We start from the raw sequence: 25,598 nt of genomic DNA, 5'->3' as shown, positions 1-25,598 counted from the left end.
AGTGATGCCTTGAAGCAGAGACGAGATGTCTCCGGAGAGTGGAAAGGGGCTAGAGAGTGCTGCGCCTCTTGGCCGTGATGACTTTAAATGTGAGATTGATGAAAATACGGTTTTTCATAGCAAAACCAGTGCTCACAGGGCACAGACACTGAGCGATCTTAGGCAGGAGGGAGAAGCCTTGAACCCTCGGGAGGTGCTAACCTCCTGCATCTCCTACAAAGGTGTCAGGACGCCCCCAGCCCTGAGCACCGGGAGGGAGCCAGAGGACCGAGCCCCCCGGCGATGCCCCCGGGTGCCGTCCCCGCGCCCCGGCGCTGGCTGGCGGAGGGCAGGGCGTCACGGAGGCTGGCGCTGGCGGTGGTGTTCGTGGCCCTGCTGCTGGACAACATGCTGCTGACGGTCGTGGGTAGGGCTGCGGGCCACCTCGGGGGGGATCCTGCATGCAGGGATGGCTGTGGTTTTGCTGGAAGGGGACAGCCACGGGGAGGGATGGGTGAGGGGGCTGCCAGGGCATCATCGTTGAGCCAGCACCCAGTTTAGCTGCCACAAAACCAACTAAAATCACTAACAACCATTTTATTTTTTTTTTCCAGTACCGATCATCCCCACCTTCCTTTACACAACAGAGTACAAAGGTGCTAACAGCTCTGCTGCCCCTCGCCAGCCTGAGACGGCTCCTCCAGCCGTGGAGGCTTCTCCTTTCTCCTCCGTGTTCTCCTATTTTGACAACAGCACCGTGACCGTCTCAGGCTCCAGCAGCACCGCAGAGCCGCTGAACGGGACCACGAGCGGGCACACGCTGCCGCCCCCCACGAGCCCCTCACCACCACCGAGGGGCTGCCTGGAGGGCGAGGAGTTCCTCGCCAACGAAAACGTCCGTGTGGGGCTGCTCTTTGCCTCCAAGGCTCTCGTCCAGCTCATGGTCAACCCCTTTGTGGGCCTCCTGACCAACAGGTACGTCCGAGACCCGCTCAGCACAGCCCTTTAGGGTGGCATATTTCCCCATCCACGCGTTCAGGAGGTGCTTACAGCCCCTCAGAGATGTGCGGGGTAAGGCTGGGCAGCAAGGCCAGGTCTCCGCCGGGAAATGAGCAACCCCCAGTGAGATCTTGCCTCTTTCCTCCCGTTCCAGGATAGGATACCACATCCCCATGTTCATCGGCTTCATCATCATGTTCCTCTCCACAGTCAGTGAGTATTGCCCTGCGGTCTGCCCTTCACACAAAGCAGGATGCTGGGCCTTTTCCCCAGCCACCAATCTGAAATAAAAGCAGAAAGAGAGAAAATTCCCCTGCTGTGTGCCCAGGCATGAGAAACAAGAAAGAGCAGAGCAGCTGCCTCAGAAACTGGAGGCAGGAATGGACGAGCAGTGCCCTCCACCCAGCAGCACCCAGGCTGGGCTCAAGCAGAGGCTGCTGTCACCCTTGGCAGGGTTTTAGATCTGCAGCTCTGCCTGACTCTCTGTTTCTCCTTCCTCCACAGTGTTTGCCTTCTCCGGCACCTACACCTTGCTGTTCATTGCCCGAGCTCTCCAAGGCGTCGGTTCCTCGTTCTCATCAGTGGCAGGTGAATGTTTGAGCTCCCTGCATGCTGCTACACCCAGCCTCAGCTCCTGCCCTACGCCACAGGGTCTGCGTTAGCTCAGTGAGCATCTTGGGTTCCCTCTGCCCCCAGGCTTGGGCATGCTGGCCAGCATCTACACGGACGACTTCGAGAGGGGCAACGCCATGGGCATCGCTCTCGGAGGCTTGGCTTTGGGTGTGCTGAGTAAGGATATTTTGCTCCCGAGGGGTTTTGCGCCCGCAGCACCTCCATCACACGCTGCTTTTGGTGGGCTGAGCATCCTTCAGCCCCACGGCCATGCCTGGCCCCTGCTGCTGTGTGACGAAGCCTTTCCCTTGCAGTCGGGGCCCCCTTCGGAAGCGTGATGTATGAATTCATGGGGAAAGCCTCTCCCTTCCTGGTCCTGGCCTTCTTAGCTCTGCTGGATGGAGGTGAGGAGCTGAGTGGTTCAATCCAACCAAAAAAACAAAGCCCGTGGCAGACACAAACACTGCTGTCTCGGGAAGGATCTCACAGGGCCCATGTAAAGGCAGAGGCAGATGAATGCAGCATGGGTGCTAGCATCAGCACGGGTTATTCTGTTATTGCTAAATCATATGTTTCCTACCGCCAGATGCATGACATAGCAGTACAGGAAGAATTAGTCCCTCATTACTTAATAAACCCTTTGATTGCTTTAATGGCTTGAATAGCACGCTCAGTAAAGCTCTGCGAGCAGAGTGCTCTCTGTACAAGGCACACGTGGTGCTGCCTGCAGCCTCTCCACCGTGCCACACGGGGATCAGACTTTGCCGGTGTGAACGGGGATCTGTGTTTTCTCAGAGAGAGGTACTATAAATCCAGGCCACGACGGTGTTCAGAGTGCAACAGCAAAGTTAGAGATAGCAGAAATGTGCATTTTTAGTGGAAAGCATTACGCTAATTAAATTACAGTCACAGTTACCATCTCTGCCTAGATGTAATGTGAGACATCTTTAATGAAGCGTGTAAGAGCCTTAGGAAAATGAAATATCGGTTCCCCACACTTGAAACCTTTTATTTTTTTTTATTTTTTTCTTTCATCCTATTCTTTTCCACGTCTAATTTCTGCCATGCTCCATTTGTGGCTCGATGGTGAGCAGCTCTGAGCCCGACAGTGAGCATTTCCAGATCTGTTTTGTGCCCGGATAAACCACTTGGAGCACGATGGCTGGCTCCTGCTCCTATTTCAGCTGACGGGAGCTCTGCTGTGCTCCCACAGGGGCAGGGCTGGCAACCAGCTCCCCCCACGGTGTCCCACGGGCACAGCTCCCTCATCCCTGGGGTCTCTGCTGATGGTCAGCACCCCGCTGAAGGAAAAGCCAGCGGGAGACGTGGCCTGAAGTGCTGCCACCCCCAAAAGTAGCCTAACAGCAGCATTTTCTTCCCAGCTTTGCAGCTTTGCATCCTGCAGCCCTCCAAGATCTCCCCCGAGGTGAGTACACTTTCCTCCCTCCTAAGAGGAGAGGGGAAAGGCGCTGTGAGCAACGTAGGTGGGAGGGCAGCTCGTGTCCCCCCTGCCCACGGCACCCGTGACCCCTCCATCTCCACCAGAGCACCCAGGGCACGCCGGTGCTCACCCTGCTGCGGGACCCCTACATCCTGGTGGCTGCAGGTAAGGTCTCTCCGCACCCAAACCTCCCCATCGGCTCCTGCCTGCCCCATTCAGCAGCAGGAGCAGCCCGAAGCAGAGCTTTTCTCCTTTTTCTCCCCACCAGGAGCCCTCTGCTTCTCCAACATGGGGGTGGCCATGCTGGAACCCACGCTGCCCATCTGGATGATGCAAACCATGTGCTCCCCGAAATGGCAGCTCGGTAGGCTGCTCCAATTTCAGCTGGAAGTGTCCTTAGCGGTAGCTGCACAATGTGTTTTTCCCTATTATTGAAAAAATTGTATAGAATCGGGCTCCCCACAACAGCAATAACAGCAGAAGAAAGGCAGTTTCGTGCACATGAAGCCTGTTGAATCCTCTGTTCTGCAGGGCAGAGAATCGTGGCGTGCTGGGCTGGAGTCATGGCAGCCAGATGGGTTTTGCAGAGGCAGCTCTGAGTAAAACAAGGCCATTTTGAGAGTCCCACAGAGGGCAGGATGGTACATGCGAATTACCAGCTGCCTCGAAAATGTGATCTAGAGATAGCATTGTCTGTCTTTGCTGCAAAAATAAAAACTGATTGTTATAAAACCCAACTGGCTGGGGAACGACCTGGGGGATGCCCCAGGTTACACTTAGATCCCAAATTGAATTGCAGCCTGGGAGCAGCAGGGCTGAGAAAGCCCCTAATCGAGTTATTCTCCGCTCAGGCAGGAGCATCCATCCCAATAAGAGCTCGGGATGCGTCGCCTGAGCAAGTGAGGGGGCAAGAGTGGGCGAGGGCAGAGCAGCGTCCCAGGGCTGAGCTGAGCTTGAGGGGAATCTTTGGGGTGACAGGTTTCACTGTGTCCTGTTAAAGAGGGGAAAGAAAATTAAACCTAAATCTGGGTGTTTCCATAAGGAAGTTGTCTTAGTGAAATACAGCTGGCTGGTTTTATTTCCAGTCGGCGGGAGAGTATATTAAAAATAAACAACGGGTAAATCAGCACGCCGTTCAAATATTTACATTTGGCTACATGACGAGCACTGAGCTTTACGCTTAAAGCAGTTTTATTCCGCTGTATTTGGTGAGCCAAAAGCAGGGAGAGAGAGGTGGAAGAGGAAGAAGATCTGACAGGAGAGGAGGTTGAAAGCAGTGGGGCTGAACAGTTCTGATTTCGCTGCTGGTTCCCCAAATGAGACATGCAGTCAGTGAAGGGAATGCTTTTGCAAATTCTCGCCAATTCCCCGTATTTCCTGGAGGATTACATGCTCTTTTTTATTCCTTCTCTCTCCTAGGGATGGCGTTCCTTCCTGCCAGCATATCCTACCTCATCGGCACCAACCTCTTTGGGGTCCTGGCTAACAAAATGGGCCGGTAAGTGGAAGGTGGAGATTTCAGCCTGGCCCTGTGTTGGCACCGACTCTGTTCATGGTGCTGCGACACCGAGAGCATCGCCTTGTGCTAACTGTGGCCTCCTTGCAGGTGGCTGTGCTCCCTGATCGGCATGGCTGTGGTGGGAATCAGTCTCCTTTGTGTGAGTAGAGACAATACTGGGAATATTCTGTGGAATAATCAGCAGGGGTGTGTGGGTGAGAGTATAGACGATCCCCTCCGCAGGGAGGGGACAGCAAAGCCCCAAATCTGCAACCAGACGTTCAGAGCATGCACCCCTGGGTGCGTTTCCCTCCCCTCAGAGCCCTTCTGGCCCCATTCACGCCTTCTCTCTTTCTTCTCCAAGGTGCCTCTGGCCAAAAGCATTTACGGGCTGATCGGCCCCAACGGCGGGCTGGGCTTTGCCATAGGTAAGCTGCCAGTATTCGGGTTTCAAAGGCAACCCAGAGGAGGCGATGACTGCCGAGGCTGTCCTTGCTTTGGGCAGGAATGGTGGATTCCTCCATGATGCCTCTCATGGGCTACCTCGTGGACCTTCGCCACACCTCGGTCTACGGCAATGTCTATGCCATAGCCGACGTCGCCTTCTGCATGGGCTTTGCGATTGGTATGGCCCAATTCGTGCACCTTCACCCCGTTTACCACCCTCTCTCCACCCCCTGTTCGCTGGCAGCAACTGATTCTGCCACAGTAACAGATCCCCTCCAAACCAGAGAGGCAAATTTTGCTCTTTTTCTGTCATCTGAGCTTTTTTTTTTTTTTTTACTTTTTAAACATCCAGGTCCATCCACAGGCGGTGCGATTGTACGAGCTGTGGGGTTTCCCTCGCTGATGGTCGTCATCGGAGTTCTCAACATTGCCTACGCCCCTCTCTGCTGGTACTTGCGCAGCCCTCCTGCTAGGGAGGAGAAGATCGTGAGTTTAAGTTTGGTTTATTCCCTTAAAGCATAGGGGCTGGATAATCCAGAGGCTCGTGGCAGATCAGAATGAATTTGGCAGGGACTTTGTCCTCCCTTTTGGGCTCTACTGTGCCCTCAGTGAAGGGACAGAGCAATCAGACAACAAAACCAGAAAGGTTTGGAGCTATGGTCCTTCTAACTCACAGATTGTGTTCCCTGGGCAAAAGTTGGCTGCTTTGGCTTTCTCTAAAAGTGGTAATGCTCCCATTTATTATTAATCACCATTCTCACTGAAGCATGACTTCTCTCCTTCATCCAGGCCATCCTAAACCAGGAATGCCCCATGCAAACCAAAAGCTATACCACTCAGAAGCCCCTGCGAGACTTCCCTCTCACAGATGACAGTGACGTGGAGGCAGAAAATGAGGAATAGCAGCAGCAAGGATGCGTGTCCTGTTTGAAGCTTAAGTTTACAGAGCCGTGGATGTGATTGCCCCAAGAATAACCCCGACTGCGCAAGACTAGTGACACAGGATGAATGTGGGCTGTGTTGTTCTCCATTCTCCAGGCCATGCAGCCCACATCAGGGACCCAGGATTTGGAGGCTCTGTCTGTTTAGCTGTGCTGTTCCTTTGCTGTGTGATTTCCAGGCAAGTCACCCAAATCACATCTCATCTGTAAAAAAATTAGGAGGATGAAAAGAACTGCATCATCCTGTCCTGCAAAACAACACTGTCCTGGGCACAGTCTGCCCACGTAGTAAGGGATAAGACCAACACCTCTCCCAGATGAGTCCAGTGGCATTTGCTAATGTCTTTAAAGTCCTTACTGCTCTTGAAAGAAAAGCACCAGAGAAATCTGAAATGAAATAATTAGCAACATTTCTTTCACCTGTGTCACTGCCAGTCTGCCAATAAAGGTATCTTTGTACTGTTAATGTGCTCCATGCTTGTCTGAAGACAGCTAAAAAAGTAGTTCATTGTTGTCTCGGTAAAGCTCTATGTGTTTTCCCACTTATGTACCGTTTATGGCTTCTTGTGCATCCCTTCTACCATTCATGAACTTTAAGAACCCTTTAAGAAATTCAGGTAGAAATAAGGTTGAAAGCAGTTTTAAAATCAGACAAAGAATTAACGAAGCTACTTAGCTCACTTGCACGAGTGACTAACAGAGCACTTTTAAATCTCAGCTTTTAGTGGAGATGGGGTAACAGGCTGTTTGTGACCCCAAGCCATCGCAATAAGCAGTACAGTAGGTTGATTTAATTGCCATTTTTCAATTTCCTGGCCCTGAGTTTAGAAAGAGAGCAGCTGCACTGTTTACAATACTAATGAAGTGTAATAAATTATCTTTAATACGGAAGTGATGTAAAGAGGGAGAGTTAGGTTATAAAAGTCACCAAATAATTATAAACCTGTCAAAGGAATTCACATGATTTTTATTTATTTATTTATTTATTTTTGTCAGTGAAATCTCAAAACTTGTAACTTCTCCAGCTCCACAGCTGGCAGTTTATGAACTCATTTCTGCATTGAAGGAGCAGGTGTTTATGGAAGGTGACTCCACTTGCCAAAAAACAACAGTTATCTCTGCTCTAGAGCCCCAGCAGCACAATGCTTTTGCCAGGAGGAAACAGGATAATAATAACTAAAATTAATCATCATTTGGTACCTCATGACTCATTACCAAAGGTCATAAGGCTATCATCAGAGAACCTCACGTACAGAGCATGAAACCCTCGCCCTGCACGTACAGGATGAAATTATATTTCTTAGGCTGACTGGAAATGACTAAGGCTAAGCCTGCCCTAAATCAACGTGGCTATTTTTATCTTCCACCTGCTTCCCTGCCTCGCCAAGACTCAAAGGAAAGCGCTCCCCCTCAGCAGCACCAGCCGCCATTTTGTATCGCCCCTGCCCCGTCACCATGGCAACCTGCCGCCATGACACCCCCTCGTTGCCATGGCAACCGCCCCGTCGCTCTCGCGAGACGCTGCTGTCCCCGCCCCTTCCGGTAATGGCCGCGCGGCCGACGAGCCGGCAGCATGCACTCGGACGATGTGAGTCCGCCGCTTGCTTCGGTCCCGTCCGCCGGTTGCTTCGGTTCCGTCCACCGCCTCCAGGCAGCCGCGTCGCAGCCAATCAGCGCCCGCCCCGCCGTTGGGTCGGCTGCGTCCGGCCGGGGCAGCGCCCCCCCCCGCCCCATTCCAGACACGTGGGGGCGGCTGGGGGCAGATTTTGGGGGGGGGGGGACCAGGAATAATGGGAATGGGGCTGGGGCTGGGGGGAGAAGGGGAGTTTGGGGGCAGCCAGGGGGTGGCCCTGTGTTTCCTCTCCCTGCCCCATTAGGTTGGGGGGTGCTGTGTTACAGCCTGGCTGGGGGGCAGAGGGATTTGGGGGGGGGGTCGGTAATAGGGTTGGTAATGGGGTAGGGGGGCGCAGGGTGCTGGGAGGGGGTCCCTGATTGGGGTTTTGTCCCCGCAGGTTGTCTGGGACACGCTGGGGAACAAGCAGTTCTGCTCCTACAAGATCAGGTGAGTCTATGGGATGTGGCCTCAGGGGCGGATGTGCTCCGGGGTGGGGGGTGGGGGGGCAAATTTGGGAATTTGGGTGCCCCCAGCTGGCAGCCCGCTCCCTGCGAGCTGCGTTTCCCTCCTCATTTGCAGGACGAAGACGCAGGGCTTCTGCCGCAATGAGTACAACCTGACCGGGCTCTGCAACCGCTCCTCCTGCCCGCTGGCCAACAGCCAGTACGCCACCATCAGGGAGGAGAAAGGTGAGCGCCCAGCTCTGTCCCCCCCCCATGTAAATGGGGGTTCGGTGCCTCTGTGGGGTCACCTTGCTCCTCTCCTCTTCCCTCCAGGCCGCTGTTACCTCTACATGAAGACGATCGAGCGGGCGCCCTTTCCCAGCCGACTGTGGGAGCGGGTGAGTTGTGATCAGGCTGCTGCCCGCAGCTGCTCTGACCTCCTCCCAAGCACAGAGGTGTTCTTGGGGTGTTGCTGCTCCGGATTTCAACCCTAATCCTTTTTTCCCCCCCACCCCAGGTTCTGCTGAGCAAGAACTACGAGAAAGCCCTGGAGGAGATAGACGAGAATCTCATCTACTGGCCCCGCTTCATCCGGCACAAATGCAAGCAGCGCTTCACCAAGATAACGCAGTACCTCATCCGCATCCGCAAGCTGACGCTGAAGCGACAGTAAGCGCTGCTACGAGCGAGCTGCCGTGCTGGTTTGCTGCCTGCAGAGACCTTCCCTGGCTCTAGTGCCCCTCCAGGCACTCGCTGTTTTCCTGCAGGGTGCAGGTTTTGGCAGGCTTGTAAAGAAACCCAGTTAAAAGCGATGTAATTGTGGTGTGAGGTGACTTTATAGGTGCACCTGAACTAGAACAGCCCCATTTCTGAGGATGCAGCCGCTGGTTTTTGCCCTGAGTGAGCATTTTCTCACCTGCTACAGAGGGGGCTGAAGGATTCCCTAATTGTTCTTGTTCCCTCGCAGGAGGAAAATCGTTCCCTTAAGCAGAAAGATTGAAAGGCGAGAGAAAAGAAGAGAGGTAACGTGGCTGTTCCCTGCGATCTCCTCTTGGTGCTTCTGTTCTCGCGTCTCTGAGCGCGCTGACACGAGGCCTCTTTGCTCTGGTAGGAGAAAGCCCTGATCGCTGCTCAGCTGGACAACGCCATCGAGAAGGAATTGCTGGAGAGGCTGAAGCAGGACACGGTAGGGATCACCCTTGTCAGAGCACAGCAGGAAAAGTGCTCCCAGTGCCCTCTGTCCCGATGCTTCTGCAGGGAGGGGGTGCGGGTTGGTACGAAGGGAGGGCAGGGGGTGACTGCTGAGTGGGTTTGGAGCAGCCTGGAGAACTTCTTCCCCAAAAGGCAGAGCCCTGAAACGTGAATTTGGTTTTTTAGAATAGGAAATTGTCTTTTCTGTGAAGCTCGTGCTTCAGAATTAGGAAAGTGGGAACCTCCAGTTGAGCCTGTCTCGATGCAGGCCTCAGACGACCCCAGCACCGCTGGCTGTTTCCCCTCAGCACCTCACAAAACGTTTTCCTTTTCAGTACGGGGACATTTACAACTTCCCCATCCACGCCTTCGACAAAGCTCTGCAGCAGCAAGACGAAGGAAGCGAGAGCGAGTCTGACGTGGAAAAGGAAGAGGAAGAAGATGAAGACAAGGAGGTAAGGGTAACGCTCCCCCCACAGCACCACGCTCGATCTTTCCCTGCTGGTGAAGGCTGTGATGAGCTCCCGGCTTTGTTTCTTACAGGAAACAGATGAAAGAGAGTTCGTGGAAGCAGATGACAGCGACATCAGTGACTTTGAGGTAAATAAAACACCAGGCGTGAATGTTTGGAAGTGACCTCCACCAGCCTGGTGTCCCTGGTGATGGATCAGAGCTGGTGGAAGCGGGTTTGAGGAGCACAAGACAGAGTCAGGCTGCTCTGCTGCACCCCTGGCCCTCTGGCTGGGACCAGGAATTAGGAAGTGGGATTGGATAATTCTGCAGAAAGTGGAGGTTTTGGTACTACACACACACCTCTTCCTTTCTCAGGACATGGATAAGTTGGAGACGAGCAGCGAAGAGGAGCAGGAAGACGAGGAAGAAACAGAGAAGAAAGCGCACTCCAAATCCAAGGGGAAAACTCCCCTGAAAGGGCCAACCAGAAGAAAACGTCCCCACCTGGAAATCGAGTATGAAAAGGAAACAGAGCCAGCTGCCAAGAGTAAAGCCTCCTGACTCCCTCCTGGACTGGTGTTTTTTACTGAATGACCACATCTGTCCTCTGGATCTGCTCCAGCTTCGCCCCTCTGAGCACCATCAGAAGTTACTTCTCCAATATTTTAGAGCAAAAACTTTCTTTTTTTTTTAAAGGAAAGGAGGGTTTCAGGATGTCCGGGTTTCTGTCCTGACCCCAGGCAGTTGCAATAACTTTGGACAGCTCTGCACAAAGTGCAGTTTTTAGGAAGAAGGCTCCCCAAAACCACGCGAGGCTCAGCTCAGCGTGCTTCAGGAAAGAACCTGGCCTCAGAACGCCGCTGCAGCAACCCGCAGGCAGCTCGGAGAGGCACAACCCAACCTCGTTCGGGGCAGGTATGAGGCTAACGGGGCAGAGATGGGGGAAAGACAACTTAAAAATAAATATTTTACTGTACAAAGCCGGCGAGCAGCGGATCAGCCGTGCCTCCTCACGTGTTCTCTCGCACTTTCCTGAGGCAGTCCCGCACGCAGCTCTCCTCGCAGCTGCTGTAGACGCCCTCCAGCAGGATCTGGAACAGAAAGCAGCGTTTTCCAGAGCCCTGGCACACCGAGGCTAACGGCATTACCAGCCCTGCCCAGCGGTCTGTTGGAAGGGAATGATATTGAGCACCTTATCTCTGGTTGTACATAAAGTCACCCATCAGTTAGGTCAGATACTAACCCCGGGGTGAGTGGAAATCTTTGTAAATCTTGTTTTACTGAAGCAGGCTCCTGCATGTAGTGTCCTGCCGCTTCCTTTAAGGGGGCAGAGAGCAGAAATGAAGCAGGAGGTCCCCAGCTCACCTTCACCTGTCCCGCAGAGCAGCGATCCAGCAGGATGAGGCACTCGGTGGCCCCCTGGAGCAGGGCAGCTTTCACCGGCTCCGGCGTCGGGCCTTGGTCGGTGTGGACATCCCACATCATCCTCAGCAGGGCCTGGAGGAGCTCGGGGAGCCTGCAGGGCATCCTGAGAAGGGAATCCAGCACGTGCAGCTTTTTGTAAATGCTCTTTGTGAGCCGGGTAAAGCACAGCCCTGCTCAGCAGTACCAGCCAGTGATGTGTGAAGGTAAACTGCAGCTGGGCTGGGAGGGAAATGCAGGTGGAGTAACAAAAACTGCCAGCACAGGGCCCTAATTAGCAGCATGGGGCTTATTACGCAGCTCTGCTGTGCACAGAATGTAGATTCTGTAGATTCAGCTCTTAGCCAAAGTTATTTTCACCTGACTTTTTCCTGCTCTAGAAGCACGAGGGCCCAAATTAACTTTTGGGCAAGGTTTTCCCAGGAAAGCAGCAATGCTAACGATTGTTTCCTAAGAGGTTTTGGAGCCCTTTCCTCAAACAACCCTAACTTTGGCTCTGGAAAAGACGTAACATTCAGGATAAGCTTCCTTAAGGATCTTTTACCCCCAGAGCAGCACCTGGGCCAGGCGTGCTCTATGGTGCACCTCAGCGTCTGCAGGATTCCCAGCCTGGCTTCCTCCTCGGGGCCGTCGCAGACTTCCAGGTAGCCCACGATGACTCGCTGCAGCCTCTTCAGGTGCCGCACCACCAGGACGCCCAGCCTGCCGCCACGAAGCACAAAACTGAGGGAGGGGACACACCCCAGGGCTAAAGCACATCCCTGCGGGTTTTGGGGGCCGCTCTCACCTCTGCACGAAGGCAGGCAGGCTCCTGGCGTACAGGCGCCGCAGCGCCAGGCGATGCTCGGCCTCCATGTGGGTCAGCAGCAGCTGCAGCACCTCGTCGGAGCGGCTGGGAGCTCTGGGCTGCTGCTGCTGCCGGTGCTGAGCTCGCTCCAGGACGGGCAGCAAGTCCAGCAGGCACAGCAGCACTGCCTGGGGGGGGACAGGACGCCTGGGTGATCCCCCAAAAGTCCCCTCACAGCCCCCCCAGTTCACTTGGCAGCCTGCTACTGCCTGCGGCCACTGAGGCCGGCCCTGAGGGCTGCCACCTCCTTTGAGTTGTTCCTAAAATCCTCTGAGTTATTCCTGGCCGCAAGGATCGGCTGTTAACAGCCTGAAGCTAGGCCTGGAGCGCCTGTGAGTGCTCCTCCTCGTGCCCTCAGCTCCCTGTCCCATGTAGGATTGATTCACAGCACTGTGAGGCTGCTAAAAATTCAGTTCTGCTGCCCTACCTGGAGGAGGGGGGCCTCTCGTGAGTAGAGGTGGTTGTAGAGGGCGTGGTACACGACCTGAGCCCTGTTGTACTGGCACAGATCAGCACCTGGCTGCAACAAGAGGGAGAGAAACATCATTCCTGTGCCTCATGCTATTGAGCACAGGGCAAAATCCCGAGGTTAATACAAGAACCAGAAAGAAAAGTTCGGAAATCCAACAGGCACCCAACCCCCTTCCTTCAAACAACGCCCACAGAGGGATGTGGCTCCCCAGCCCCTTACCACATTGAGGACGAGGTGATGCAGGCAGCGCACGCCCAGGATCTTGTTCTCCTCACGGTAATCGTCCGAGATGAGCAGCGACGGGGGGAGGACGCTCTCCAGGTAGTGGCTGAGCCAGGGCCGCGTGACGTGAGGCAGCGTCCAGGAGAAGACGTGCTTCGTGGCAGGGTTACGCTTCCACGTGTCTCTAGGAGCACAAACTCAGTGAATGCTGGAACTGCAGAGCTCTCATTTCTTGTAATTTGTCCCTCTCGGTACAGGATTTCCCTTCCTCTTGCCCCATTATCAGGGTGTTTCTCAAGTTCTTGGTCCTATGTTTATCACCTAGTGCTTGTACCACGTGCACTCACAGCTGCACCAGCACAATTCCCCGATTCTCCCAGTATTTCCTCCGTGGAGACCAGCCAAACACGCCACCCCCTCCGCTGCAGCCCTCCCCTCCTTACTCACTTGGTCAGCTCCTGCTTCAGCAGCCCCATCACGGCCGCGAATCTCCCCTCCTCGTCCTCCTTCTTCCCCCGCAGGAACTCCGCCACCGACCTGCAGTCTGCAGCCCGAACCAGCGACTCCAGCAGCTCCCTGGCCACCGCCCGAGACCTCGCATTTGTCCAGGGCTGGTCCACGACGTGTGTCACAGCGCAGATATAGATGGGCGCTGCCACACGGCGCAGGATCGGACCCACCACGGGCTCACCCGGAGTCTCTTCAGTCCTGGCAGCCTCCAGCTTGGCGAGGAGGCGCAGGAGCACGGCGCCCACCTCCACCGCTCGCTCAGCGACGGCCTCGTAGGCGCTGTCCTTGGCGGGCAGCTCGGCAGCCTCCTGCTGCTGCTCGGGAGGCGCCGCGAAGCGGCTCAGCGAAGCCACCAGCTCGCCCAGCGTGCCGGGGCTCACGTCCCCGAAGAGCCGGCGGCTGCCCGCGGCCTCCAGGAGCGCCCCCAGCTCGCTGAGCGCCCCGGGACCCTCAGTGGTGAGCGGCCGGGGCTGGGGCAGCGCCCGCTCAGCCGGCGGCGGGGCTGGGGGCGGCCGCTCCCCGGGCACCTGAGGGGGCTGCAAGAAGCCGGCGAGCTCCATGACCCCTTCCCTGGCTCCTCGAGTCTTTTAAGCGCTCCCCAAATCCTTTAAGACCCCCCCCCAAACCCTTTAAGGTTCCCCTAAATCTTTTAAGGCGCCCCCGGGACGGAGAAGCCGCGACGCTCCTCAGCGCTCCCCTCAGACACAACCCGCCGCCGTAAAGCGCGCCGCCGCCGCCGAGCTCGCAGCAGTCGCAAAACCACAACTGTCGTAAAGGCGAGGCGAGTGGGCGTGGCGCTGCGTGAATAAATTAGCATGGGTAATAAGGCAAAAACGGGGGTGTTTTTTGGCCCCAAAAAGGCTCAAAACGAGAAGCAGCGAGCGCAAAGCTCTGGTGGACACTGGAATGAATTAAAATAAGGTGGGAAATTTGGGATATCGCTGCTCGCCGTGACCTTAGGATCAGTGGCGCGGCCTTGGGGTGGGGCGCTGCAAACCTGGGCCCGATCCTTCCGGTTCATAGCGCATGATGAATGGGAGTGGCACGCGGCTGCGTGACGTGTGCACCCTGCGTTACGACGTGGCACAGTCCCTTCTGAGCGCCGGGGGGTCAATGGCGTTATTGATGGCGTCACTTCAGGACGTTTTAGTTCAAAATCACTCGATTTTGGGGACTTAAAGAGATCGTGGGCTACTAATGCTTTTCCGTCGGCCACCCCAAAATGCCCCGGAACCCACCCGAGTATCCAGAGCCGGCTGACAAACTGTCCTTTTAATCGTGGCGTTACACAAAACTGCGCAATCCCTCCCCAAAACGGGGAGCCTCAGAGTCCGGAGGGGGCAGCTACAAAAACAACCCCACGCGGGGAGCAGCGGGGGCGCAGCCCTGCCCGTGCCGTGGGCTCTGCCTTCCGTCAGCAAGCCCAGGCGGTCCTGACAGAGAGCATCCAGGGGTGGCATTAAAAATCACCCCCAAAACCAACGCAACGCCCCCATGAGTTAAAAACCCCAGCTCCGAAATCCCGAATCCTCCAAGACGAAGCGTTCGTCCCCCCCAGGGACACGGGGCCGCTCACACCAGCTCGTCCAGCAGCGTCCCGATGCCGGCGCGGGGCTGTGCCGGCCCCGCCATGGGCTTGTTGCACATGGGGCACACGCAGCGCACCTCCAGCCACTTCACCAGGCACCTGCAGGGGTGTGGGGGGGAAATGTGAGGCTGAAAAACCCCCGTGGGGAGGAAATCCCCGCTCCCCGCTGCACTGTACTCACTTTCGGTGGAAGGCGTGCTGGCACGGCAGCACCCCCAGCTCCTCCTTCGCCTTGAAATCCTCCAGGCAGACGGCACAGGTCTGCTGCGGGAGATGAGATGGGGGTTTGGGATGGTGTGAAAGCACAGGACCCTATAAAATGCCCACGCACAGCCTGCTATGCTCCTGCTATGATGCTGTGGCCAGGGAAAGCCCTGGGTGGTGGGGTCTCTTCCCAGGAATTTTTGGCAGGGAGTTTCCCTCCCCAATTTCCAACCAGTTTCATGCGGTGCTGGCACGTCCCTGTCCTGCCTCGCGGAGCAATGGGGACCCAAAGCACCATCCCCGTGAGCCCCAGAGGGGTTTCTGCGCTCACCCCATGCACGTTCAGCCTCCGGGCATCGCCTTTCAAAACCACCTGCGGGAAAAAAGGAGACAGGATCAGGAGCAGGAGCAGCCAGGACCGAGCTGGGCAGTGGGATTCACTGCAAACAAGCACTGAGCTGGCAAAAATCCAGGCTGGATGGGCAGCGACCGCGTGTCCAGGCCTGGATCCCATCGGGATTTTGCCAATGGGATCCAAAATGAGCCAGGAAAGGGCAGGTCGAGCTCAGGCACAGCAGCAGCAGTGTCCCATCACGCGGCCTTTGAATATCTCAGGTCAGCTGGGGACGAGAAGCATCAGTCCCTGCTGCACCCCCACCTCCCGCTTGGCCCCAAATCAATGTCTGCGTGTAGGAAACAGCCGTGACTTTACCTCCTTGTACCCGAACCTCTCGCTCTGAGCCTGGTGCCGCAGTTTGCTGGAGAAGGGGGGAGAAAAAGGCACCGTGAGCTTTACAACACCCTCAAGAGCCACCTGGGAGCAGCACAACCCCGAAATTTCAGGAGGCACCAGGGCAGCGTGGTGCTGCCCAGCCCGGGGATGGGATTTAGGGCTGAGTCGTGCTGGGGCAGGACCCAGTCCCACAGCACTGGGGAGCTGTCAGGAATCAGCAGCAGGGTGCGATAAGAGCCGGCGGCCCCGATTGTTTGCCTTAGGAAGTCGTTGGTGGCGCAGGAAGCGCTCGATTTCCAGCGCTCGCCCGCCGGCAGCTCCCAGCCCCGCTGCGACTTTGGCCGAGGCGAGGGTGCCAGGGAAAACTGCCTCGGAGAGAGCCCCAGCAAGGCACAGGGGGAAGGAGACCTCACTGCCTTCGCTTCTCCTCCACGCCAAGCCCCGAAACGTCCTTCTGCAGCCCCCCCGGAGCGGCTGAGAGATGCTGGGGCTGGCAGCAGAGAGTTGGGGCATCCCACAGAGAAGGGCTGGAGGCCCGCAGAAAGGCCAGCTGCTGCCTCCGAGTTTAAAAATAGCCCTGGCTGAGCAGGGAGGGCAATGTAAAGACATCCTCTGCCGTGCAGCGCCGCTCCTCCCCCTGCCCGACACAATGCAGCCCTCCGAAACGTCCCCTGGAAAACAGGAGCCCCTTCCTGCGCTTCCTGCCCTGCTCCACCGCGGGGACCACGGGGGCTGCAGGCGTGCCTGGCCCCGCTCCGGGGTCAGATCCCCGTGGCAAAAGGCTCCTGGGGTGTGGGGCAGAACAATGGGGCACGGGGAAGGGCAAGGCGGGGGCGCCTACGGGGCTGGGATGGCTCCGAGGGGGGTGGCCGGCTCACCTGATGAAGTAGCAGCAGAAAATGAGGCTGAGCACGAAGACGAAGATGCCGGTGCCGAAAATGACCATGTAGATGTTGAGCGGCAGGTCCTGGAACGTGATGGGGGGCATCGTGCAGGGTTTAGGGGTATAAATCAGGCCCAGACTGCAGGAGCACCCTTGGGGGAGGAAAGAGAAGTCAGCAGTTAGAATGGAAGAGGAAAAGAGCCCCTGAAGTGGCTGCAGCCACTTCTGTGCTTTCACGGTCCCAAAAACCCTTCTCCAGCAGCACAAATGCGAGGCAAAGTCCCGGTGTCTGGAAGGAAAGGAGGCCCCAGGGGAGCCAGGAGGGGATTTAGGGAGGGATGGAGCTCGGAAAGCCGGAGCAGCTGGTGCCTGTCAGTGCTTGGAGGGAGCCAGGAGCAGCCCCGGGGCTGTGCTGGGTGGCACAGAGACCAAACGGGGCAGGAGGGCACCGCACGGGGTGGTGGCAGCACAGGGAGGGCAGCAGGGTGCCCACCCAGCGAGGGAACACCAAACCCACTGCTGGCTGATGCAAAATCGGGGTCTGGCAGCGGGTGAGTGCTGCTGCTTGTCTTGAAACGGTGCTGACCCCACAAGGGCTTTGATTTCCCAGCAGATCGGGCTCACACGGGACTTCAAAGCAGAGCGGAGGCCCCGGCTGTGCTCTGCGGAGCATCTGCCCGCGATGCGCAGCGCAGGGACAGAGGGTGCCGGGCCAGCTCATCAAAAAGCTCCTCCAGAAACACTTCTGGGTTTAATTACAGCCCGCTAAAATCCTCCGCCTGCTTCTCAGGAGAGGAGGAAAACTGCTTTCCACCGGGACAGCAGAGACAGGCAGGGCACGGCGTTAGAAAGCTCTGCACGAGCAGCGAGGTCCCTGGGGAGCAGCAGGACGCACACCGATGCCCCCAGCCTCGTGGTGCTCCCAGCTGGGCTTCTGCCGGGTGTCTGTGTCCTCGTGCACGCTGAATTTACTCAGAGTTTACACGTGGTGTGCTGGCCAAACCCTGCGTGGCTGGAGAGAGGCGTCTGGGCTGTAGGAAACGTGTTTTTTTTTTGCTGGCCACGCCACCTCTGCCTCCTCACCCACACAGCAGGGAAAGGGAGGATTTGTTTGCTGGGTCCTGCTCTCCCTGCCTCCTGCTCTCGAGACCACCAGGTGCAGGGAAAGACAATAAGAAAGCTGTTTTTTTATTTTTTTTTTTCTCTTTTTCTTTTTTTTTTTTTTTTCCATTTCCTTACTGGAAATGATTGAGAAATGCTCGGAAAATAGAATGAGAAAAAAAAAAACACCAAACAAACAAGTCAATGAGGTAATGCTGGTGTGTGGTGGGGGGACATGGGCTGGCAGCAGCTGTCGATGGGACATTAAAAATCCCTTGCACGGGCACCCGAGGGGCAGCAGAAGAGGGAAAAGGCGAGGTGGAAGAGGAGAAGCCCCAAGTCCCGGCCCTGTACCGAAGAGGAGCTGGTCCAACACGTCCCCGCCAGCCGCAGCACAGCTGGCAAGGCTAATTTTAGGCTCGCCAGCTCAGCCGGGCTCATTCCTGCTAAAGAAGCTTTCCAGCCCCCACGAGCTCCAGGCAGAGCCACGGGCTGGGAGGCGAAGCTGCTGCCGGGGGAAGCCCTCGAGCAGCGGGTCCCAGGGGGGAGATGCGACCCCCTCCCCAAATCCGGGGCCTCCCCAACCCTGGCCGGCCCCTTCCAGCTCCCCCCAGCAGCAGGCTGGGCGCTGGCTCGGCTGTGGTTTTAATTAGCACAACCCCCTTCTCCTGACAAAGGCTTTCAATATTTTTAGCTCGGGAGGCACAGAAGGCAGCTGGTTTTAATACAATGAAGGCCTGAGGGGCACCAAACCCAAACCGAAACAACCCCGTCACCAGCCTCAGTCCACCCAGGGACGGTTTTGCACCTGAAGCCAGGAGCCTTGAAAGCTGCTCCAACAATTATTTAGGTGAAAAAAAGGAGAAAAGAGGACATCTGCAGAAGGGCTGCAGACACACGGTGTCTTTCTCACCCTTCTCGCTACCCGAGGGCTGCTCGGGAAGGCGGCGTGCCCTGCCAGCGGAGCGTTTTCTCATGCCAACCCCAAAAACTCCCCTGTGTAAGCAGGAAAGGTGCAGCCCGACCTGTCGGGGCACTGGGGTTGCGCCACCTCCAACCCCAGCAGGTTCAGGCTGCCTGGTGGATTTCGGTGCTGAGCTGGCCCAAATAACAACGCACGCAGCGTGAGGGTGACCCCGTCCTGCTCCCCCGGCCAGGATTAATTCCTCCGGGACACGCAGCCAGGAGCAGTGACACTTCTCAAGGTCCCAGCCATCCTTCTCACTGGCCTGGAGAAAAACTACAGAGGAAAAGCAGACACCTAACTGTGTCCCCCTCCGATTCCAGCCCTGACGCTGCAACGCGCCTCTGAGAGCCCCGGGGATAATTTCTGCCGCCAAATGACCAAAAAATGGATGCATGGTCCAAAAAATGCCCCCCACATCCATGTCTGTGCCCTGCAAAGTGCTGGGCTGAAGTCACGGGGCCCCGCAGCATTTGGGGTCGAACAGCACACCTTTGACCACCGCGACCCCCCAGCTCCAGGCAGGATTTTAAACCGGGACAGACACGAGCTCTGCACGGGCACTGGGTTTTTGGGTTTTTGCTGAGCCGAGCTTCTCCCTCACCCCAATTCTTCTTCAACACCAGGAATGGAAAACTCAGCAGGTCATGAAATAAAACCCATTCTTTCCCCTCCCACACAAAAGCCGTGGGCTTCGCATCACAAAATTGAATGCAGCTTCCAGGTCACGTCTGCTGTGATGCGGGAACGGGCTTCCTCCAAAAGGCTCCCCTGTGCCAGGCAGCTCGCAGCGGGGGTAGCCAAGTCCCCGCCGGACCAAATTACCTGCAAAATGCCCCAAACTACGGCTGAGCAACAGGAGGAGCCGTGATGTGAAAGAGGAGCTGCAACTCCAAGCCAGCACAGCGCCTGCCTGCTGCTCAGACCTTTGGGACGTGTCTGTGAACGGCGAAAACTTCATTTCTTTACTGAGATTCGGACTTAAACCACCGGCCCTTGTTCTTGCCAGGGTCCTCAGCAGCGCTTCCCCCTGCCCCCGGGGGGGTGACACCATGGGGGTGACCCCAAAGAGCACGGCACCCCTTGCCTGGGGGGCAAAACTTATTGGGGTGGATGTGGGGGGCTGCCTGCTCCCCGGCATTGCTGCCCCCAAAACTCCCAGAAGGAGCAGCAGCCCCCTGACCCCCCAAAGCCCTCCTGACCCCACAAACTCCTCCTGCCCCCTCCAAACCCCTTGTACACCCCCAAACTCCTCTTGCCCCCCCAGACCCCTCCTGGTGCCCCTAAACTCCCTCCCAGCCTCCCCAAAACCCCTCCTGACCCCCAAACCCCTCCTTCCCCCTCCAAACCCCTTGTACCCCCCCAAACTCCTCCTGCCTCCCCCTTTAACCCCCCCAAACCCCTCCTGACCCCAAACCCCCTCCTTCCCCTCCAGCCCCCTTGTACCCCCCATAAACTCCTCCTACCCTATCCCAACCCCCTCCTGGCGCCCCTAAACCCCTCCCAGCCCCCCCAGGACCCCCAAAACCCCCCCAAAAAAACCCTTTTCTCACCGTGGCACCACTGGAACGGGGGCATCCGGGAGCGGCTCCGCGGGGCCGGGCCGGCTCCGCCGTGCGCGGCTCGGGGCCATGGCCGGGAGCGGGGCCGGGCCGGGAGCCGGGGAACGGGGCCGGGCCGCAAACTCCGCCCCAAGCCGGGCCCCCAAGTCCCGGGGCCGCCCCCGAGTTAAAGGGGGGACCGGTGAAGGGCTCCGGGACCCCCCCAGGGCATGGGGAGGCAGCTGGATGTAGCACCGGGTTGGGGCTCGCACGCAGCGTGGGGCCCCCAAGGCGTGGGGAGCCCAGCCCTATAGAGCCCCCCCGGCCCTATAGAGCTCCCCCTGGTCCCATAGAGCCCCCCCGGCCCTATAGAACCCCCCTTGGTCCCAAACAGCTTCCCCTGGGGGTGTGTGGCCCCCAAAAGGGAAAGCTCCAGGGGAGCTGGGGGGGGTCTCTGTTTTGGGGCACAGGGTTGGGACCTGGGTAAAGGCTTTGAACTAAAATAGCAGGGATTTGGGTTGGATATACGGAAGAAATTTTTCACTCTGAGGGCAGTGAGGTGCTCCACAGGGTGCCCCAAAGAGCTGGGGGTGCCCCCCATGCCTGGCAGTGGCCAAGGTCAGGCTGGGTGGGCTTTGGGCGAGCTGGGCTCAGGCAGGGGGTTGGGATGAGATGATCTTGAAGGGCCCTTCCACCCCAAAGCAGCCTGTGGTCCTGTTCACCAGCCCTTTTGGGAGCCTTGCTGAAGCTCCCAGTGTCTCTCAGCCTTGTGCAGGAGGTTTTGGACACTGTCAGCACCCCCAGCCATGCCGGGGAGCCTGCAGGAGACCCCAAGGGGGCCATAGGGTGGGCACCATAGGGTGCCACCCAGGGCAAGGCTTCTCCACCAAGCCAGATCCTGGCCCAAACAAAAAGTCTGTCCTAAAGCACTCGAGGGACGGCCAGACTTCTTCCTTAGCGCTGTCTTTATTTTCACAGGTTAACACTAGGCGTGGAGGACATCCAAACACGATGACAAAAGGCCTGTTTGCCAGAGCCCACACACCAGACCGACTTCACATTGCTACACAGACCGAAAACAAATGGGAAACGAGACGAGGAACACACACAGCTTCAGTCTCCCGGGAGGGAGGGATGGGACCGGCTTGGCAAATGCGTCTGCCACGTGGGAGAGCCAACCCTTGAAGGCTTCCTGGAGCCAAACGGGGTAGGGAAAAACCTGAAACGTGGGGCTGAGTCCCTCCAGAGGCATCTCTGAGCGAGCAGGCTGGGAAGGAGGCGATAGATCAGGCCTACCGAAGTGCTGAGATTGCAGGTTGAGGGCCTAGACTTTACCACTAGGAATAGCTCGCATGTCTGGGGACCCCCTCAGCTGAGGGGGGGGCCGGTTGCACGGGACCCTATTTAGCTGCCAAGCATCTGCACTGGGAGGAAAGGCCTACCCCTATCACTCAGCGGGCACGGGGGAAAGGGGAGCACCGCACAGCCCTTCTCATCCTCCTTCACGAACTCCTCTTCAGCCTCAGGGCATTGTCCAGGGCGACCAGCTGGCGCAAGAAGCCCCGGTTGGGGATGATACCGCGGTGGTCCTTCACCGTCTTTATGGCTTCTACAAGGGGCATGTGGTGGCGGATCATGAGGTAGGCGAGGACCAAGGTGGCCGACCTGCTCACCCCGACAGCACAGTGCACAAGGATCCTTCCTGGGGAGGGGGCAAAACACAGGGGCTGTGTCACAGCAGACCAAATATCCCAATTAAAAAATAAATAAATAAAAGAGGACCCAACCGTTTGTCATGGTGCAGCCTAGCACTGCAGGTGTGCAGCCTCCAGGGCCCCAAATTTAATAGGGACGTGATGCACTGAGGTCCTCCTCTTGGGAAAGGGTGTCAGTGCATCAGGATATCCCAAAACAGCCTGAATAGGAACTGGACACAGGGTGAGGCTGTGATCTATGGGGCTAGTGCTCTAATTTTGCCCATCTCCTCTTTGGATCAGGCAATCCAGAGCAGAAGACACCACACCAATCTAGAAATACCCCCATTTTCTACGATGCTTAGCAATAGGATGTTGATCCAGCTTTCCACCCACCAAAGGGAGCTTCTCCCTTCCCCAATTCGCCCCACCAGTCTTTACCACTGACCTTCATTCAGCGCCTGGTGGATGAAGTCAGCGGCAGGGTAGAAGTAGGGGCTCATGTCGAAGGAAGGCGAGTCGTGGGCCTCGATGCCCAGGTAGCGGATGCCCGTGCCCTCGTAGTACTCGGCGCCCCCCCTCCACTTGCTGTGCGAGGCGTTGAGGATGTGGGTGATGCGCAGGTGGGCCAGCTCGCGGCGGTTGGCTGCTATATCTCTGCAGGGAGGAACAGAGAAGAGGTGTGCGAGTTTAGAAACGTCAAACGCTAAAAAAAATAATCCCAAGGACGGTGTAAGGGCTGTCCATTTTCATCAGAGGCAAAGGAAAGATGCCAGGCTCAGATGCCAGAATTTTAAGTCAATCTCATGGACTCCATGGGCACACCACCTCCTCCCACCCTCCCACAGCAGCTCTCTCAGCACAGCTGTGCTCACGTCCTTCCTCCTCCAACCCATCGCATCCTCCTCTCCCTCACACTTCCAGCTTTCCTCTCCCGGACCTCTGCGTTTCAAGCACCCCTCAGCCCCCCGTTCTTGTCCCCCTCCGATACATACTGATCGCCCAGGTAGAGGCCTGGCCAGACCTCGTCGGCGTGGTTGCAGGCTGTCTTCCCCGTGTACAGCAGCCTTTCCAGTTCGAAGACGCTGAGGATGGGGTGGTTGCTGCGCTCCTCCCGCGAGCCCCGGCTCGGCGACCTGGTGCCGTTCCTGGAGAACCTGGACAGGAAAGCCATGGGAGCTGCCGAGACCCACAAGGCATACCTGTGGGGTCGTGAAGGCCGGCGGGGGGCCTGGAGGTCTCTTCTGCTGCTGCTGCCACCCACGGTCCTGGCACAGAAGCGGAGGAGATGCTGTTAGAAGAGCCGGGGACCTCTCGCTCCAGCCCTTTTGTAGAAATGCTGGCCCGAAGCAGCCAAAAGCCTGACCTTCCTGGCAAGAGGGCTGTGTCGAGCCAACTTCCCAGCAGCTCCTGCTGTGAGACACGCTCACCTGCGCTCCCTTCCAAGAAGGGATGCTGCTGGGGAGCAGCTTGCGGTGCCAGGGAAGCTGGAGAAGCAGCCAGATTGCTGAGTCTCCACGGGCTGAGGTTTTGCTCCAGCCCCACGAGTTGGGTTGAGGCCACATTGGCAGGAGATGCTCTGTACAGGACCACCTTCCTCCTGAGCTGGCTCGGGGGTTTTGCCTGCCAGCGGGACAATGCCAGCTCGAGAACTGACGCTGCCAACCTGTGATCAGAAGCAGCGGAAGGCGGCCAGCTCCGGGCAAGCCATCAGGATCGGGGAGGAAAAGCCCCAAACAGGTGGAGGATTCCATATGGCACCACGTGGAGTCTGGCTGGGGCCCAGACTCCTGCGGACCAGGCACAAAAGCCTGCGGGGAGGGAGAGGCAGCCTTAACCCCTCCGAACACAGCCGTCTTGCTGCTGCATTTGAACACCCAGGGACAGGTTTGGGGTGGGTAAGAGTTAATTTCAGGGGATGTGAAAGCTCATTTAACAGAGCCCATCCTCTGGGACACGGCTCTGCCTTCAGCCCTTTAGATGATGCCGATATTTGTCAGGAAACCTCCCTGGCCAGCCTCGGAGCAGTGACAGTCCCCGTGGCCAGGCAGAGCCCCCTGGTTTTGCTCGCTGGCTGCTGCCTCACCAGCTCGCAGAGCCCCCCTACATGAGCAGATCGAGCAGATCATTTCCCTTCCTGCCCTGGAGGGGCTGGAAGGTGTCCAAAATGCGTCCCACCTCAGCCACCCAGCGCTGGCACCCTTGGGCCGGGCTGGCTGCCCTCAGCCTGCCTGCTCGGACATCTCGCCCAAGGCGCAGGCCAGCAGCCAACAGTGCAGAAGGAAGCAGCCTCCGGCCATTTCTTGGCAAGGCACGGAGGAGGAAAACATTGCAAGGGCATGAGGCAGCTCAGGGGGAGACTGGAGACACTGCACGTCTCCCTCCCCACTCCCTGTTCTGCAAGGGGAGCAGCTCAGACCCTGCCTGGCACCCTGGGGTGCTGCCCATGCTGCTCGCCCCTAGCACAGAGCACAGGCCACCCCCTCTGCCCTGATGAATTTTGGACTCCTTCTCGCTGGGCATCCCGACTTGGCAAAACCCACCTGGAAATGGCATTTGGCACGGCCGCGTGCCGGGCCCTTAAACCTTGGGTGACCTTGGCTGCAGCACAGCCACGCGCCACCAGCCCCGGGCAGCGTCAGGGAACGGGCAGCAGAGGGGTCTGAAAAACCACCATGTCCCCAACACAAGGCTGTAAAGAGCCAGACAGCCCCTCGGATTGCTACAGCCCGCTGGTAAAACAGCAGCCTGTACCTATGGAGGGATGTAGCTCACAAAACCTCAGGCCCAGAGCTGGCCTCCAGCATCCCCCCCCCCAGCACACCACCGTGCCAGCCCCCCCAAGTGCTGCAGGGAAGAGAAATTGCCCCCATTCATGTCCTCCAAACAGCCCCCCCAGCACTCCCAGCACCCAAATCCCTCCCAAACCCCACCTGCATCCCCCCTGTGGGTGCCAAGCCCGGAGGGGGGGCTCGCTCCCAGCTCTCCCAAGCAGGCTCCTGGCTGTCCCCAAGCCCCTCTGGCAGCCGTGCAGGGCTCGGAGGGAAGGGGGAAGCAGCCAGAGGCTGCCTGGGCGCAGAGCAAGAGGCATCGCCGAGCGAGCACAGGCTCACGGAGACAGACAGACAGACACGGGGAGGAAGGAGACGCCCCCCCCGTACTCTACCTTAGCGAGGGCTGAGGCTTCCCCTGCTCAGAGCGAGGGTGGCAGGCAGATCCAGTCGGCCATGTCTTCCTGCTGCTGCCGCCGCCGCTGGAGAACGGCTGATGTATGAACATCTATTTTAAGCCATGGCATGTCCAGAGGCAGGTTTGTTTATAGCACGCCGTGCATGGGTGGCTACGGGAGGAACGAGGGAGACGGGCACGGAGTCGGAGACCGCATGCAGGCATGCACAGGCACACACGGAGGTGCCCATCACTATGCGGACGAAAACAGCAGCAGCAGCAACAACACACCGAAACGCTGCTGCCAGCTTTGCTTTCACTCCTCCTCCTGCAAACCAAAAGCCACAGGCATGCAGAGAAGGAGAAAAAGCTGACAAAGTGGTGCCGATGACATGGTTACCTACATCGGAGCTCTGTGGCTGTCTCCAGAGGATGCTCTCTCATTTCTTTTTTATAATTGACCCCATCCAACCCCCCTCGCTTAGGGTCGGTTTGGCAGAGCCAGGGCTTGGTGACATTTTCTTCATTTGCTAAGAAAATAAGCCTGTGTGTATGTGTGTGTGTGTGTGTGTGTGTGTAGATACGTGGTATCTATTTACAAATTCACATCAAAGTCAGGGAATACCTTTT

General features: G+C 57.4%; 5 protein-coding genes across 10 annotated transcripts; 2 read left to right on the top strand and 3 right to left on the bottom strand.

Moving 5' to 3' along the window:
* Positions 1–282: 282 nt before the first annotated feature.
* SLC18A1 (solute carrier family 18 member A1) lies at positions 283–5,879 on the top strand (the record flags this gene model as incomplete). Its single annotated transcript, XM_082779577.1, has 15 exons — positions 283–406; positions 594–954; positions 1,133–1,191; positions 1,483–1,566; positions 1,675–1,767; positions 1,905–1,994; positions 2,973–3,016; positions 3,136–3,196; positions 3,300–3,395; positions 4,451–4,529; positions 4,638–4,689; positions 4,894–4,957; positions 5,035–5,154; positions 5,329–5,462; positions 5,766–5,879. The coding sequence occupies 15 exons, from the start codon at positions 283–285 to the stop codon at positions 5,877–5,879; spliced, it is 1,575 nt and encodes a 524-aa protein (XP_082635703.1).
* A 1,590-nt stretch (positions 5,880–7,469) lies between these two features.
* Positions 7,470–10,184, top strand: MAK16 (MAK16 homolog). The gene is made up of 10 exons (XM_082779620.1): positions 7,470–7,505; positions 7,930–7,979; positions 8,112–8,221; positions 8,309–8,373; positions 8,493–8,644; positions 8,943–8,997; positions 9,087–9,161; positions 9,502–9,621; positions 9,710–9,766; positions 9,995–10,184. The coding sequence occupies exons 1-10, from the start codon at positions 7,491–7,493 to the stop codon at positions 10,178–10,180; spliced, it is 885 nt and encodes a 294-aa protein (XP_082635746.1). The 5' UTR covers positions 7,470–7,490; the 3' UTR covers positions 10,181–10,184.
* Positions 10,185–10,572: 388 nt separating this feature from the next.
* TTI2 (TELO2 interacting protein 2) lies at positions 10,573–13,777 on the bottom strand. 3 transcript variants are annotated; one of them, XR_014319084.1, is made up of 7 exons: positions 13,030–13,777; positions 12,580–12,766; positions 12,316–12,408; positions 11,829–12,016; positions 11,586–11,743; positions 10,985–11,147; positions 10,573–10,710 (listed from the first exon to the last, which is right to left on the bottom strand). XR_014319084.1 is itself a non-coding variant. In XM_082779618.1 (7 exons), the coding sequence occupies exons 1-7, from the start codon at positions 13,650–13,652 to the stop codon at positions 10,630–10,632; spliced, it is 1,479 nt and encodes a 492-aa protein (XP_082635744.1). In that variant the 5' UTR covers positions 13,653–13,777; the 3' UTR covers positions 10,573–10,629. The 3 variants fall into 3 exon arrangements, 2 of the variants coding, with proteins under 2 accessions (XP_082635744.1, XP_082635745.1); XM_082779618.1 differs by having other exon boundaries at positions 11,600–11,743; XM_082779619.1 differs by having other exon boundaries at positions 11,627–11,743.
* A 245-nt stretch (positions 13,778–14,022) lies between these two features.
* RNF122 (ring finger protein 122) lies at positions 14,023–20,218 on the bottom strand. 3 transcript variants are annotated; one of them, XM_082779623.1, is made up of 7 exons: positions 20,119–20,183; positions 18,627–18,841; positions 16,496–16,652; positions 15,597–15,642; positions 15,216–15,257; positions 14,862–14,944; positions 14,023–14,779 (listed from the first exon to the last, which is right to left on the bottom strand). In XM_082779623.1, the coding sequence occupies exons 3-7, from the start codon at positions 16,603–16,605 to the stop codon at positions 14,665–14,667; spliced, it is 396 nt and encodes a 131-aa protein (XP_082635749.1). In that variant the 5' UTR covers positions 16,606–16,652; positions 18,627–18,841; positions 20,119–20,183; the 3' UTR covers positions 14,023–14,664. The 3 variants fall into 3 exon arrangements, with proteins under 3 accessions (XP_082635749.1, XP_082635747.1, XP_082635748.1); XM_082779621.1 differs by lacking the exon at positions 18,627–18,841 and having other exon boundaries at positions 20,119–20,218; XM_082779622.1 differs by lacking the exon at positions 18,627–18,841 and having other exon boundaries at positions 14,862–14,941; positions 20,119–20,218.
* An 842-nt stretch (positions 20,219–21,060) lies between these two features.
* Positions 21,061–25,397, bottom strand: DUSP26 (dual specificity phosphatase 26). Of its 2 annotated transcripts, none has more exons than XM_082779390.1 (4): positions 24,967–25,397; positions 22,796–22,957; positions 22,249–22,457; positions 21,061–21,808 (listed from the first exon to the last, which is right to left on the bottom strand). In XM_082779390.1, exons 1-4 carry the CDS (start codon positions 25,077–25,079, stop codon positions 21,609–21,611), a joined length of 684 nt encoding a protein of 227 aa, XP_082635516.1. In that variant the 5' UTR covers positions 25,080–25,397; the 3' UTR covers positions 21,061–21,608. The 2 variants fall into 2 exon arrangements, with proteins under 2 accessions (XP_082635516.1, XP_082635515.1); XM_082779389.1 differs by having other exon boundaries at positions 22,796–23,068; positions 24,967–25,395.
* Between the last annotated feature and the right edge of the window lie 201 nt (positions 25,398–25,598).

Source organism: Aythya marila (assembly GCF_965140915.1).
Source record: "Aythya marila genome assembly, chromosome: 26".
Classification (NCBI taxonomy): domain Eukaryota; kingdom Metazoa; phylum Chordata; class Aves; order Anseriformes; family Anatidae; genus Aythya; species Aythya marila.
This window is presented reverse-complemented; position numbering and strand designations above follow the sequence as displayed.

Coding starts and splice junctions, on each gene's coding strand:
- MAK16 (XM_082779620.1), top strand. Junction 9,162..9,501: donor AGAGGCTGAAGCAGGACACG/GTAGGGATCACC, acceptor TTTCCTTTTCAG/TACGGGGACATTTACAACTT. Junction 9,622..9,709: donor AAGAAGATGAAGACAAGGAG/GTAAGGGTAACG, acceptor TGTTTCTTACAG/GAAACAGATGAAAGAGAGTT.
- RNF122 (XM_082779621.1), bottom strand. CDS start 20,143: ATGCCCCCGTTCCAGTGGTGCCACG. Junction 16,653..20,118: donor CCCGTTCCAGTGGTGCCACG/GTGAGAAAAGGG, acceptor TCCTCCCCCAAG/GGTGCTCCTGCAGTCTGGGC. Junction 15,643..16,495: donor TTCTGCTGCTACTTCATCAG/GTGAGCCGGCCA, acceptor CCCCTTCTCCAG/CAAACTGCGGCACCAGGCTC.
- TTI2 (XM_082779618.1), bottom strand. CDS start 13,652: ATGGAGCTCGCCGGCTTCTTGCAGCCCCCTCAGGTGCCCGGGGAGCGG. Junction 12,767..13,029: donor CTGAAGCAGGAGCTGACCAA/GTGAGTAAGGAG, acceptor TTGTGCTCCTAG/AGACACGTGGAAGCGTAACC. Junction 11,148..11,599: donor ATAGAGCACGCCTGGCCCAG/GTGCTGCTCTGG, acceptor TTCCCTTCTCAG/GATGCCCTGCAGGCTCCCCG.
- DUSP26 (XM_082779389.1), bottom strand. CDS start 25,079: ATGTTCATACATCAGCCGTTCTCCAGCGGCGGCGGCAGCAGCAGGAAG. Junction 22,458..22,795: donor GGCCTCTACCTGGGCGATCA/GTATGTATCGGA, acceptor TCCTCCCTGCAG/AGATATAGCAGCCAACCGCC. Junction 21,809..22,248: donor CCACCAGGCGCTGAATGAAG/GTCAGTGGTAAA, acceptor CCCCCTCCCCAG/GAAGGATCCTTGTGCACTGT.